Source organism: Symphodus melops (genome assembly GCF_947650265.1).
Source record: "Symphodus melops genome assembly, chromosome: 3".
NCBI lineage: Eukaryota > Metazoa > Chordata > Actinopteri > Labriformes > Labridae > Symphodus > Symphodus melops.
The window spans coordinates 12,236,361-12,250,369 of NC_136693.1; the positions used below are offsets into that span (position 1 = coordinate 12,236,361).

The following is a 14,009-nucleotide window of genomic DNA, read 5'->3' on the forward strand; positions in this document are numbered from 1 at the left end:
ATGAGCGACAACGCACTGTTGTGCTTAGAATGTTTTTCCCCCCGGCTCCCTCTTTAGCGTTTGCATTGTGCGGCATCACCCGGGTGTGTAACCTATTGCGTTCCGATTGCTCCCTTGCAATTAGTGCCCTTTTTGTCCTCACTTCAATAACGGCATGATTATGGAGACTTCAGGAGTATTTCTGCAGCATCCAGCAGCTGTTGTCTCAGGGACTACCGGCTGAATGACAAAAACATGTTTTCTCTCGGCATTTCACTTCCCTGCCTGCCTCTTGTAATTATTATGTTTTATTTGGTGTGATGATGGGGTCTTGTTTTTTAGTGTGTCTGTGATTAAGATATTCAAAGGACTTCTCGGAGTGTGTCGCAGTCATTTTCCTTTTTATCAATCTCGACTTTGGATTTGTTTCCCGTGCAGTGCAGAGTGGATGGGAAATTAGATGTAAGCCTGTCATTGTCTGACTGAGATTCAGAGAGTTTGTCTTTGAGAGAGAAAATGATGCATGAATTAAAGAAATATTCTGTAAGTAACACTGAACTCAGGAGTGAAATGTAAGGGTTCTTTTCAAGGAAATTTCTAACATTTCCATTTATCTTGATTTTTTTTACAGTTCAGACACATCATTTTACATGTCTAATCACATGACACCGCCAGTATAATGAAGTCAGTCAAAAACACTAATATCATATAGACAAGTCTTTCAATGTATAATTTAGAACTGTATAAATCATTACCAAGCGGCAGTGATTTGTGTGATTTTTAAAATGACTTTCGGTGAATATTCCTCATCACATTGCTCCCTTCATTACACCTTTAAGCCAAGCGTCAGCAGGCAGCAATCATTAACATATCATAATATAGAACTATATTTCCACATGTGGGGAAATGATAACTGATTTTTGGTAGTGTCGAGTATCTCACATGTTTATTATTTGTGATACATTATTTCTGGATAATGTGTAAGATTTAAACTTTAAGCTTAACATTTTCGGCTTGTTTAAATGAATTCAGAAAGCATAGCCCAGAAGCTTGTAAGCTTTTGGACATTGAGCCCACATAGTGCAGAGAAGGACAGCTTTTCTTACTGCTCTCTGTTATATGATATTATGTATAGTCGCATTACAGTCCCATCTCTAAATCTTTGATTTTGTAAAAATTACATCTATATTTTTTTATAATATGTAATTTTGGCCCATTTTAATTTGCGCCTATATCCTCTCTTCATTACATACTGGAATGTTTTGCTAGGAAATTCTCATTTCTCAGTTTCATAACTGTTTTTGTGTGTTTCTCAGCTCAGCATTGTTTTCCTCACTGTAGAGGTCTCTGCATTCTGGGGAGGAAATTATTTATATGGTCAGTGTCAGTTGATCATTGATTTGGTAATTACATGTTTCCCCTTGAGGCTGGGCTAACTGATATACAAGGCCAATGCTAAAGGGGAGGTCTCTCAGTCTGTTATCCATGACTTATGGCTAATTTGACTCTCCTCGATAGCCCTCTTTTCTCTGCCAACGGCTGTTCAACACAACAAACACTCAAACGTGAGTATCATCTTTCTCCCTGGAGAAATAGCACACACAGAGGAGCCCTGAATGTGGTGGCAGAACGTTGAAACAATTTCATTGCTGACAACAGAGTAATAAAATACTGATTTCAGCATGTTGTAACAACCATTTCTGTGCTCTGGGCAGTGAAACATAATTGGTGTTTGGGGTTTCTTTTACGACAACTTTGATATGTAAAAGTGGCTCTTCTGCCCATGCAATGCTTTGATATTCTTACTTTTATTTACACACTGGACTTGATATCTGCATGGCAATCTGGAGAGCAATCTGAAAATGAGGGTGCCATGAATTTTTAAGATCTGCTTTATTGCACTCCAATCCAATTTTTAAAGTGACAAGATTTGATTTGTTTGAATCTTGTTTATTAGTCTTATTTTGTGTTTTACTCGGTGAGTGGAGCCTTTCTACAGTCAGCAATGATCGTTTGAATGAACTACCCTATTTAGACAAGCAATAAAAACATAATTTAGCAAACGACTTTCCCCTTCCTCATCCACAGGCATGTATCGCTAACTAGCACTCAATTGCCCCAAAGTATTTTGTCTTTCAGCCTGAACAATAACAATAAATTCAGATTATTAAATGTTGCATTAAATCACAGGAGAGTAACTAAGTAAGAGCATGAAGGGGGTAAGTCAGTTTAGCTTCTCTGTTGTTCAGACTGAACATGATCTAAGAGCCCTGACTGCCAGGTGCTGAGAGCTTTGTTTACATCAGAGACAAACTGGGAAACAGTGCTTTGTTGAGATGTATGCAGATCATTAGCTTTGTTTTTTTTAAGACTGTAGAAGTATAAAAGGTATAAAACTTAATCTAACCAGCTCATCGTGGCTTTAGGTGTCTCATGTGCGCCCACATCAATGCGATCACAGCGAGATGATAGCATTGATAGGAGGTAAACAAGCCAAGTGTGGCTGCATTAAATCGGTAGTGACTCTTTACTTTATTCTTTGTGCTACTTGGAAACACTTTGAACAAATATCTGGAAAGGGTTAAGGTTGTTTTTCCAGCTATTCAGCAGCAGCCTCACAGAGGACACGATGAGTCCCAGACAGGCTTAATAGTCCAGAAACCATTCCTCCCTCAATGGGAACACGTCTTGGACACACACTCCAGTAGTTTTGTCTTGTATGTTACTATCTGTGCTAGCTGCAGAGTGCAGTGGGTCTGTGCCAGGCAAGGGTCCGCAGGGACCGTTGGAATCGCTGGGGCTGGAGGAAGTTGGTCTGAGTCCAGTGGGGCGATCTGGGTTTGGTGACAAGCCAAGCTGTCTACTGCAGGGACGCTGGGAAAATGTAAATAAGAGCCTGATAAGGGCTATTGTTTTCATTCCATTCTCATCCCAGCTGAATGGCCTGCTCCCCAGCCACAGTGCGTTTTATCTCGAGAGGGAGAGGGAAAGAAATGGAAGGGGTGGGGGTGCAAGAGATTTAAGAGCCCCCAAAGGAAAATAAAAATAAACTCACTGGACTCTTCTGTTGTTTAAGCTAATTCCCCAGTATGTGATGTCCTACTTTGAAAGGAAAAGAGCAGCTTCAAACTTCAGAAGTTTTTCACTTCCAGTCTTTAATAATGATGTTTGCCTTTCACTCGCAAATCCAACAGCAATTACTTCACCAGTGAAATTAGTGTTAACCTTTTTCAAGAACATTGTTCTTTAAAGAGTGCAGTGTATCAATTTTGGACAGTTGGTGTCGTAATTTGACAGTCATTGTAACGCTGATACAAGCAGTGTTTCCATTGGCATGACTCATTTTTTCAAAAATAAATGATACTCTATTTGAGACACTGAAATAGCATTAATCCAGAGTCTGACAAAAGGGGGGAAGGGGTCTTTGAAGAAAGCCAGACATGGGACTAATTTACTCTTTTCTTCAACAACATCTGCGCTAAACTTGCTCAGCTTTCACCAAAAATAATTTTGGTTGCCGTTTTTCGGAAACACTGAAAGATATCTGAGAGTTACCGTATAGCCTAATCCAGGTCATTATTCACTGCTCCCAGGTGGAAGGCAGGGAGGACAGCGGTGCATTCCAGCTGTAGTCTCTCCGGGTGGAGGACTTGGCAGGTCGTGTCTGGCCCGGCAGAGGGGATGGAGAAGTGAGGGAGCGCCGGCTCTCCTGGGAGGGAGGTGGAAGGAAGGGGGAGGACTGGAGTAGAATGGAAGCTGGCACCACATTATCTCCAACAGTTGGTGCATTCCTTAATGATCAAGTGCAAGAGAAGCATCTGTGATGAAATAGTGTGCGTGTGTGTGTGTGTGTGTGTGTGTGTGTGTGTGTGTGAAAGGGAGGGGGAGCATATGTGAGCATATTAACATATGCTCCCTGTGTTTGTTTAATTCCCCTTAAAACAACTTTCAAAATGAGCTTTTTTTGTGCTTTAGGGGAGGAAATATCACACACTGATGTTGCTTTTTCTGTCTGTCTGTCTGAAGATTATGATTGGAGGGGAGTTTGTTGTTCAGCAAGAGGAAGCTGTCTCACCCAGGGGTGAGTCTCAGGGTAGAGCTGTGGTCTCCCCCTGCCCTTAACCTCTGTTTAAAGACGGGTGATCTCTGCGCCAGGGAGGGAGTTAACACACACAAACACACAAAGCCTTTCCTCTCTCCCTCTCTTAGGGTCAAGGTGACAAACTGTGAGTTGGGAATTGAAAAGTCAATAAAGTAGAAGTAATGTTATAATGACCCCGAGCTGGAGATGTCCTGTCGACCTCCATCACACTAGAGGAAGTGGACAATCAAACAAAATGGATACTCGGCTTGGTCTCTCTGAAAGCCATCTTTAAACAAGGCAACAAGAAGAGGGGACTGTCTGGTACTCCTCGATCCTCTGAAGTCAGTGTGATTGTCAGAGGGAGTCAGGGGTGTTTGCTTTGTGAAACCAGAGGGCGACAGATGTAGGAAACATCACTTGTGTACAAGCTGAACACGAGAACTGTCTGGTGTTGGATAAAAGTGAACCTGGCTGAGACAAAAAACTCCATAACAAATAGCTTCATTGGAAAAGTACAGCCGCTTATTAATTGTGTCCTTTTGTTGCCAGAACTATATTAATAAACAAGCAAATTGTAGTATATGATTGGACTATTTCCCATGTCAATAGAAATCAGAGAAGCAGCGTTATAATCATCTAAAAAGAACTGTGCATCAACGGTCATCATTTGATTGTACAATGTTGCAGCCTGCTTAATGAGCTTAAACAGGAATGGACTCTGCGTGACTCTATCTGGTTCATTTTGGAGACAGCTGCTCAAGGTGGAGGCTTTCTTGTGCTGCTGGTGTTTGATGGGAACAGGCTGACCCCTGAGCGGTGCAGGGATGGTGGAGGCCCGGGTCAGACGGCCCAGTGTGTTCTTTATCTGCTACCCCAGAGACAGCGTGGCAGATTGCGGCCATTCCTCCTCTGATTCATTGTCTGCTGGACAAATGTTAATTGTTTTCATCATTGGCAGCCATGTGAACGCTCGGACGTACCCAGCCTCACTCCTTGCCTCCCGGTTAATGTCTGCCTCTGCCCTTATATGCTTTCCCTACAATGCCTGCTTTCCTCCTCACTCCAACCTGAGCTCATCTCTTTACTGTCAGGCTGAGTCTCTTTTAATGTTTGCTGGGTAATACCATCAAATAAAATACCTCTATTTCATGTGATACACTTACTTTCTTTAATTCTCATCCAAGTAATACATTTAGTGTTTTATAACATCCACAAAATTATAAAAACACTTTAACTATATTCGATACACCCTAAAACACAATCCCTAAATGTGTTTGTCATTCACATTTGTTTGTTTTTTTTCCTTTTTTTTCCCTCCAGATTCCTCATGCATGGAGAAACTTCTTTCAAAAGACTGGAATGAGAAGATGGAGAGGCTGAACACGAGTGAGCTGCTTGCAGAAGTAAAAGGTAGGAAACCTGGGGATGCACTGAAGTGAGCCGACTCACCACACAAATACCCCTTTAAGCAGCGTTAACAAGACGCTCATTCCTATCAGAGGTGCATTATCTTAGCACTGTATAATCTCAGAACCGCCTTGTACTGTGACATTAAACAAAGGCCTCGGCTGCCCTCCTCATTCATTTCTCTCCTTCCTTATCTACTGTTGGAATGCTCGACTCTGTCCAAAGTGCTGTCTTCAAAATTCGAGCCCATTTAGACCTAAAAGCCTCCACTCTTTGTGCTTGTCAGGGGTTTATTGTTGTTGTCCCTGGGCCTCGCTCCTCCGCTGTGGCACATGCAGTATACTCATGCTGCTTGGGTAATTGTTGAACCCAAAGTGTGCCTGATGTAAACAGCAAACAACTGAGCAGAGAGGAGGGGGAGCTGTTAAAAGAGAGCAGAAGAACAGAGTTGTCTCCTCAGTCAGTCTGCGTTTGAGTGGAATGTCTCGACTCTGACAGTGAACGCCCTGCGCGGCGTATCAAGAGCCGCACGGCAACTCAACACTCCTCCAAAATCTGTGTTTACGACAGGGTGAAGGTGGGCCGAGGAAGGGGCAGGGCTGCTGCTCAGTCCTTAGCACTGACTGTTACAGAGAGCTGCCGTGTTTATACAGCACAGGGAAGCACAATACCAGCTGGCTGATAACACCAGGCTGTCACTGGCTCCTTCTCTCTCCCTTCATTAGAAAACTTCCCGTCTATCATGAAGACCATTCACCGACCTGTAAAGATAGCTTATTTCATTCTCTATGTGATATTGAACATTTGCCTAAAGCCTCACTTTATAAACATTGGTGTACAACACTGATGCCAGTATCAATATTGGCCTACCTTACTTCCTGAAATCTGGTGTCCAGCATGAGGAGGTACAGTATGCCAGGCCATGTATGAATCATGTTCGAACCTTAACCTTTTGCAGGTAAATGATCATGTGACAATAACAAACAACAACAAATTTAGTCATAGCAGAGGCTTTTATGCTATTTAAAGTTAGCATGATGCCATCAATCAGTGCTTTTCTACAAATCTTACATCTAATTTGGTATCAGAAGGCTATTCTTTGAACATATCTGGGAGGTATACTTAAATACAACAAGCGCTTGGTTTTAATTATTGATTAACAGTTAAAGAGCGAAAAAAAAATACTGCTGAATGTTCTATTAGGTATATTCATTGGCAATAACCTTAATGAACTAAAGGGTAAATCACTGCTTGGTAAACTAGATTCATTGTACCTGCCCTGGAGTACTGTATGCCACCGTAGATCAAAGAGCACAGGGTGAAATGTTTCAAATGATTTAGCCTTTTGAATGGCGGTCTGTTAAATTACAGGCAGGGCATTTCTGCTGTTTGATGAATGGGAACAAGAAGGTTACACTGTGGTCTGTAAACAGGTAGGGAGTCTGATAATAAACACTTTGGCCTCTGTCTGTCGACGAGTTATGGAGACAGTCTATACCACAGTTACTAATATAAATGCTTCTCCTATCACAGTGGCAGCCTTAGATTTTTAATTAGCATGCCATTTCATATGACTGTAGACATTTCAAAGGGCTGCTTTGTGCTCCCCCTTACAAATGTCTCTCTCTCTCTCTCTGCGTTTGATGTCTGCCTGATGTAAATACGGGCAATTAAAAAGAAGCCCAGGGTTGGAGACTCACAAGGTCCGCCTAATTAAAACATAAACAAAGGTACTGAGCAGAAAACACCTTGTGATTAAGATCTAAAGTGTTATGATGAATCAGAGGTTCCATTAATTGTTAGGTTAAAATCAGTACAAAAGGCAAACATGCCTGTTGGTTTTAAAGGACTAAAAGAAAGCAGAGACTAAAAGCTGACGTGCAAATAAAGACTACAGTACCGACTGGCACATTGGCCTTGCTTCTTTAATGCTGAACGCTCACTAATTCCTCAAGTTATTATACTGAGCACCTCTTTGGCTTTGAGAAAACTGAAGTGTACCGCTTTTAAAAGACAAATGAACATGTAAAACAATAGGTTTGACCGGATTTGACCTGAGGCTTGAACTATGTAAAGAAAGACATGCTTTGACTGCAGTTGTGTTCAAACACGCCCTGAATACATGATCCTGTTGAGGTTGAGCGTGCATGTACAGTAAACAAACAAACAATTGTATCACCAACATCAGACATTTGCTTTTCAGAGTTTGCGAAACAAACCAAACATTTAACTGTTAGAAATCTCTAATTATAGTGTATTGAAATGTAGGCGTTTGTCTTCATGATGTGCAGATTCATAGGTTTCACAGTCAGTAGAAATAAGGACAATAATCCAGCTGAGGTGTTGTGCTTAAGCTAGACATGTAGAAAGATGTTATGAAGGGTTAATGATATCAAATCTCAAACTGCCTTTTCTTGTTTGCTGTTAGGGGCTTAGCGCTAGCAGGTAAAGGTAAGAAAAGGAGAGTTTGTGAAGGAGCATTAGTGGCGGATTTCTTTTCAGCAGTCAATTCCAGAGCTAACTGTTTGTTTTCATACCTGAGCTTAGCTGTCAATCTGCAGGAACGATGAGGAGGGAGATGAAATCTCTCGAACAAAACCACAGAGCAAGAAAGGGAGGCCGGCTGGAAGGGCTCCAAACCACAGAAAGTAGCAGATAATGGGAGGCTAGGTGGAAGCAGGAGTGCTAGGAGGAGAGAAAATAGAAACGATTTTCGACGTGGATACTAAGACTTGACATTTATAATTATACCTGAAAAAGAATTTCTGTCATAAACATTCAAAGCCCTCCATTCACCACATGATTTATTAAGCTTTTAAGCACATACATTTTTTTCCGTTCCATGTATGCATATACACACATCGAGTCAAATGTAAATATAGCACACTGTATCCAATGGCAGATAAGGTTGCTCTGTGTTGCATGCTTGCTCTGTGCAGGGTCTTAGAGCCTCATACTCAATAGAGCTGTTTAAGTTTCCCCGCTGAGGGCTAGTCTCCTGGGATGGGGGGGGAAAAAAGGAATATGTTCAAGCATTTTCTCAAACTGAAGGAAATTGGAACACAAGCTGTATTCATTCTGTTGGAATTTGCAAGAAAATAAATAAATAAATAAAACCTTAGCATTGTATGCTAGAAATGGCCGCTGAGATTCTGAAGCAGGAAAATCGGGCTCTTGCACAGTCACAATCAATTTGAGAACGGTGTCTACATGACAGTGGTCGGCTGTGCACAGACAGTCCTGTGGCAGGCAGATAAGTGGAAGCTGTTTAGGAGGAGAACACAGGGCAGGGCGACCAGGGCGGGAGCTGAAACTGATTTGATGCTGGCCCTACCTGTGATGACTTTACCACCGCACACACAGACAACTGTGTGAACACAGAACCCGCATTGTTCAGCTTTAAAAGAAAAAAAGATCATTCACTGTAAACTGCTACTTTATTCTCTATAGCTTCCATACTGTGTTGCTGTCACAGGAGTTATGTGTGCCAGCAGAAAAAAAAAAAAAAAACATTACAGAAATAAGTAGGGAAAGAATTGTGTAGAGTTTACTTCAAATTGCTCGGGTGTGAAACATATTGCATATAAATATTATGTATATCCTATTTACCCAAACATAAAAAAAAAATACCAGCACAAACAGCACAAAACTGTATCTGTCCACTTGCTCCAGTCAAAAAATGCCTCAGTTAGCATTTTCTCCACAACACTTCAGTCAACTGTTTGCCCTGTGCACTCAGGTGAAATATGAGCCACAGTAAATCATTATTCCTCAGGCCACATTTGCCAGATGAATGTATGAGAGTGTTGGACTGTGTGTTTTTCTCCTCTAATGAATTGAGGAATTTAGCTTGTGGCAATGGAGGTAAAAAAGGAAGTGCTGTCTTTACGCATGGGTGTGAGTGTGTGTGTGTGTGTGTGTGTGTGTGTGAGTGTGTGCTGTGATAGAATTCTGTTTGTGCTTTGAATTTTATTGCACTGGTTTGTTTTGGTTTGTTTAACTTCTGGCTTTTTTTAGATGCATCATGTACAGTATCTTATGGTATTGAGCATTTTAATTTCATTTGAAAAAATTGTAAAACATTAAGCAGTAAAAGACCATGTCAATAAAACGACACTAACTCCACAAACTCAACAAACTCAACAAAGCAAACTGTGAATGTGAATGAAAATATGATCGGCACATGTGAACACGTGAACAACAGTTAAATGTGAAGGACTGTCTAAAAGTAACAACTTTACATTCTTCAGGTGCCTTCACATATTCGATGCAGCTTACAAATGTTCAAAGTTAATGTGACCAAATTCCTTTATATTGAATAAAATTAAATCGAAAATACATCGTTATGATTTCTGATAACCTTCAGTATACGACTGGCTCATTCCTTTTTATTCAACTTAACATAATGTCTTTACATAAAGAGATGCATATGGCTTTGCACTGTTAATAAGTGGCTGGCATGTACAGTACATGTGATTTTAATTTGAAGTGATTTCCTCTTTATCAGCCCACCTGCTTCACTCTGAGTGGACCACCGGTTCTCAGTTTGAAGCTCAAGGTGCTCTCCTGACCGCCTGAATACGCTCTACTACCCAAAGCCACTCTAACATAGAAAACGTAAAGTCATTGATGATCTCTAGCTAAATTTAATGAAGACAACTTCCATGACAGCTCAAAAACAAAGCAGGTGTTCTACTGTACTTTGTAAATATGTGTACTTGTATGTGTACACATATTGTACTAATATGAGCTGTCATTGGGTTTAGTCATTTGGATTAAACCCAAACTAAAGACATACATTTGTTAATTAAAAAAAAAATACTTATCCACAAAAGACAAAACATCTTTTCAGTCCAAAGAATCAAGCACATCTTCCTTTAATTCTCAGATGTAAAGGCAATAAATGAATGCTCTGTGAAAAGAATGAGAGTAAATCGCCCTCCTAATTCACTGCCAAGGTTCTTCAGCTTTTGCCTTCAACTCCGTCTTACATGTTTTAAGAGCTTTGTATAAGCGAGACCTTGAAAACTGTGTATGCTTTTTTTGTATTTTAAGGGCACAGGGGTCAGACTCTTCGTCATAAAGGCCACAAGAGATGAATTAAAGAACCCGGAGACAGTCTTTGTTTTTCTGTTATGATCTCTCCTACGTTCAGCCTTGCACATATTCATCATCCCCTATGGTGCTGCACTGCATTGTACAGTGAAAGAATGATGCATTCGAGCACAGACAGAAGTAAAGTTTCCGTGTTGTTGTGAGTTGTTTTTCTGCCTTCAGTATACATTTCAGGGTCCCTGGCATTCCCTGTGGAGCAGCACATTCAGGTCGAGCGTCTGTCTCGTCTTTGATGAAGTACCTTGTCCAGTGTCATGTGTAGACAGTGAAGTGCTGAGGCTTTTAAATTAGCATAATTGTACTGAAGAGTGAATCTTCCTCTTTCATCAAAATATTAGTCTCCATCAGTGTTCAGCATGAGCAGCAAAGTTAGCGTAGATTAAGTGTCCTTTCATAAATAACCTCACCATATGCCAATCAAAATACTCAAATCAGAAAATCGTCTGCTGAGCCATTAAAATGATTTAGATTCTGTGCAAGTGTCTCAAAATCACTTCTGTCAATACAACAATACACATCATCTCACACACACACACGCACACACACACACACACACACACACACACACACACACACACACACACACAAATCTAATCAAATGAAGATAAGAATCCACATGCAAAGATGAGAAAATATGCAATATGATGCAAAAATAAAGGATATCATACAAATTAAAAATACAGGATAAGATGTGATCGTGTATCACAAATTTACTAATTACAACATGTGCTTGAGACATGTTAAGAGGAAATAAAAATGTAACCAGGATTTATACGATAATAACAACAGAAGCAGTAAAAACACAAATAAGTGTCATTTTAATGGTCTGATTTGTTTTTTATAAGACAACCAGCAGCCTCAGTGTGAACTTGCAAGTCTATTCTATAACATAGGAAAGCTTCGGGGCTGAAGAGTCAATGCTGCCAATGGATGACATGTGCTTGTGAGTCATCGCGCATGCTTGTTAATGGGGTTTTATTGGCAACATTATCAGCTTTTATATCATGGCAGAGGCAGCAAGCCAGGTGAAGCAGCTGTTGATCATATTGTCTTGGTTGTAGGGCATGGAGACGCGTTAACACCATATTACTGGAAACACATATGGCCGAGTAGCATTGCTGAACAAGTGTAGAAGGGGTCAAAAGCAAAGAGATCCTGTAAAAAAAGCTTTTCTGTTTTTTTTGGTTTGTTTGTTTTTTTTTCAGTATATGTTTACTGTACTGTTTTTGTACTGTTTAAAAAGTAAAAAGACAATAAAAACTGAGTAGTTTCTGCCATTGCAGATCACAAATATGACTCCTTTTCCATACAGTAAATAACATTTCTGTTATAATTTAGTGCAAAGATTAACTTCGTGCCTGGTTTTTCACACAGTTTTATTTATTTGTAAGCTAGGCTGAAAAATTCTATTTTAAACACTTAACAAGCTACCAATAGAAGTCAATATCTGCTACTCGGTTGGTTCTTTGTGTTTTTCACAGAAAGATTGGACAAAGGGTCAGATGACGGCAGAGTTCACACACGTTTGCATTGACTCAAGGCATGTACCTATTATTGATTTTAGCAGCATGCAACACACATCTGTACATACTCATGTCCACACGTACACACTTCAGGAGAGAGCAGAGAGCCTGAGCAAGCAAAGTATTCAAGCTATGTGCAGTCTCGTGTTTAGACACAGCTTGGTACAATCGTAGCATTTAGAAAAGTTTTGATTTACTTAGGATGGGCTTGCAGCATATGGAAGCATCCACAATAGCTGACTGGTGGAGAGACAAAGACATTCCAGTCTTCTGATGGTTAAAAAAAAAAAAAAAAATCAATTCAGATCTGCTCATAATGGCTCAGCTGTCGAAACCAAAGCAAGAGAAGAGAATAGGGTGCCTTGTGATTTTCCCCCTTTTCACCCTCACCCTCCCTTGCTTTTCTTCTTTCTGTTGCCTAAATCTTTTATCTGTGTTATTCACTCGGGACTCTTCAAAGTAACAAGCCTCCTTCTTTTTCCCCGGTACTGGACTTGGAACCCAAATTAGAGACTGCTTGATTAGAGCAGAGAGGAGCGAGCCAAAAGAGAGGGAGATGTGGGTATTGGACAGAACAAATCGCACCCCTACAAAGTGCCTTTTATCCAAAGACCCCAAGGCTCAAATACCCCCATCCCTCCCCAAGCAACCATGGCTCTGCTTGTTTTCCTCTTATCATTTATTTAGTCACACGTTGATGTTTTCTGCCCTACTTTGTGACGTTTAAAAGAGGGCAGAAATCTCAAAAGGTGAATGCTGTATGGGCTGAAGCTGAACAACACAGCTTTAACATCTTCTCCTCCTATGTGTCAATCTAACATCTCTGAACTTAACACCAGAGCCTGAGAAAAATAACAAGAAAAGTGCTAGAACAGCTTGACCGCTCGCTCCTGGGATTCTCCTCTTGTGTCAGGCGGGTATTGTCCTACCGAGCTTCAGTCTTCTAACAGGAGGATGTCACAACATGTTAGGTCTGGGCTGACTGCTGGGGTTTATGTAGCGCCAAGGCATCTCTGGGCTGTCTGTCTGCAATCGGAAGCGCAATGTGAGGAGACATGTTAACAGGCAGACCCCAGCCCCACCGCTGTTAAAAGCCATGCAATATGCAGGAAACAGCCTCCTTTGTCAGCAGGCTGGTCAGACACAGACCACGACTCTCCTCTTCCGCACCACCCAATAAAAGTTTTATCTGCATTTTAAAGCTGATCCATAATTTAAAGCAGGAAGAAAGAGATTTTTTACACTCAGCAACCAACAAAAAACATATGCCCCGATTTTCTACAAAGGTTTGTGCAGCATCTAAGTGGGGGGAAAAGTTGTGTTTAAATCATTTTAGCATTCAGCACTAATTGGAATAATTTCAGATTTGATTTAAAACAGAAATAGACAAAACATGTAAAATAAAGTATTTAGTTGGTCTAAAAATAGAGAAAAAGATGGCCTAAAATTGTGGGACGGAGGGCAGTTAGGACTCCCCAAACTTCAGCTCAGCATCAAAACAATGGACCCTCTGTTAGTATTCTTTTGGTGTCCGGGCAGGACCAAGTCCTCCACACTCAGACGAGTCCATCATTTCATTCTGTGGACTTTAAAGGCAGCAGCCTGACTGCAAATTCAAGCACACACACAGAAAAGTGCTTTACTGTACATTCCTGTAACAATTCCATTGTTATTTTGTATTTGTACAGTGTAAACACACTGAACCTACTGAGTAATCAACAGAAATGTGTAATTAGACAAGCTGACGGGCATTAGTGAGTCCAGATGTTTAGTTTCCAACTCAAGATTATCTCCTTCAGCCTTGATGCCTCATCTCTATCGTCTTCATCTGTGTGATGATTTTCTTTCATTGTGTATTACCTTCCTCTGGTCCTCCCTCTTTACACAGTATCGACAGCAGT

The 14,009-nt window shown here is 40.8% G+C and overlaps 1 protein-coding gene across 6 annotated transcripts in view; it reads left to right on the forward strand.

Moving 5' to 3' along the window:
* sox6 (SRY-box transcription factor 6) overlaps positions 1–14,009 on the forward strand; it is a 130,036-nt gene that overhangs the window by 58,996 nt on the left and 57,031 nt on the right. For all 6 annotated transcript variants that reach the window (XM_079339336.1, XM_079339337.1, XM_079339335.1 and 3 more), the window contains one exon: positions 5,384–5,473. In XM_079339336.1, coding sequence (XP_079195462.1) covers positions 5,384–5,473 — 90 coding nt within the window. The remainder of the gene's footprint in view (positions 1–5,383; positions 5,474–14,009) is intronic.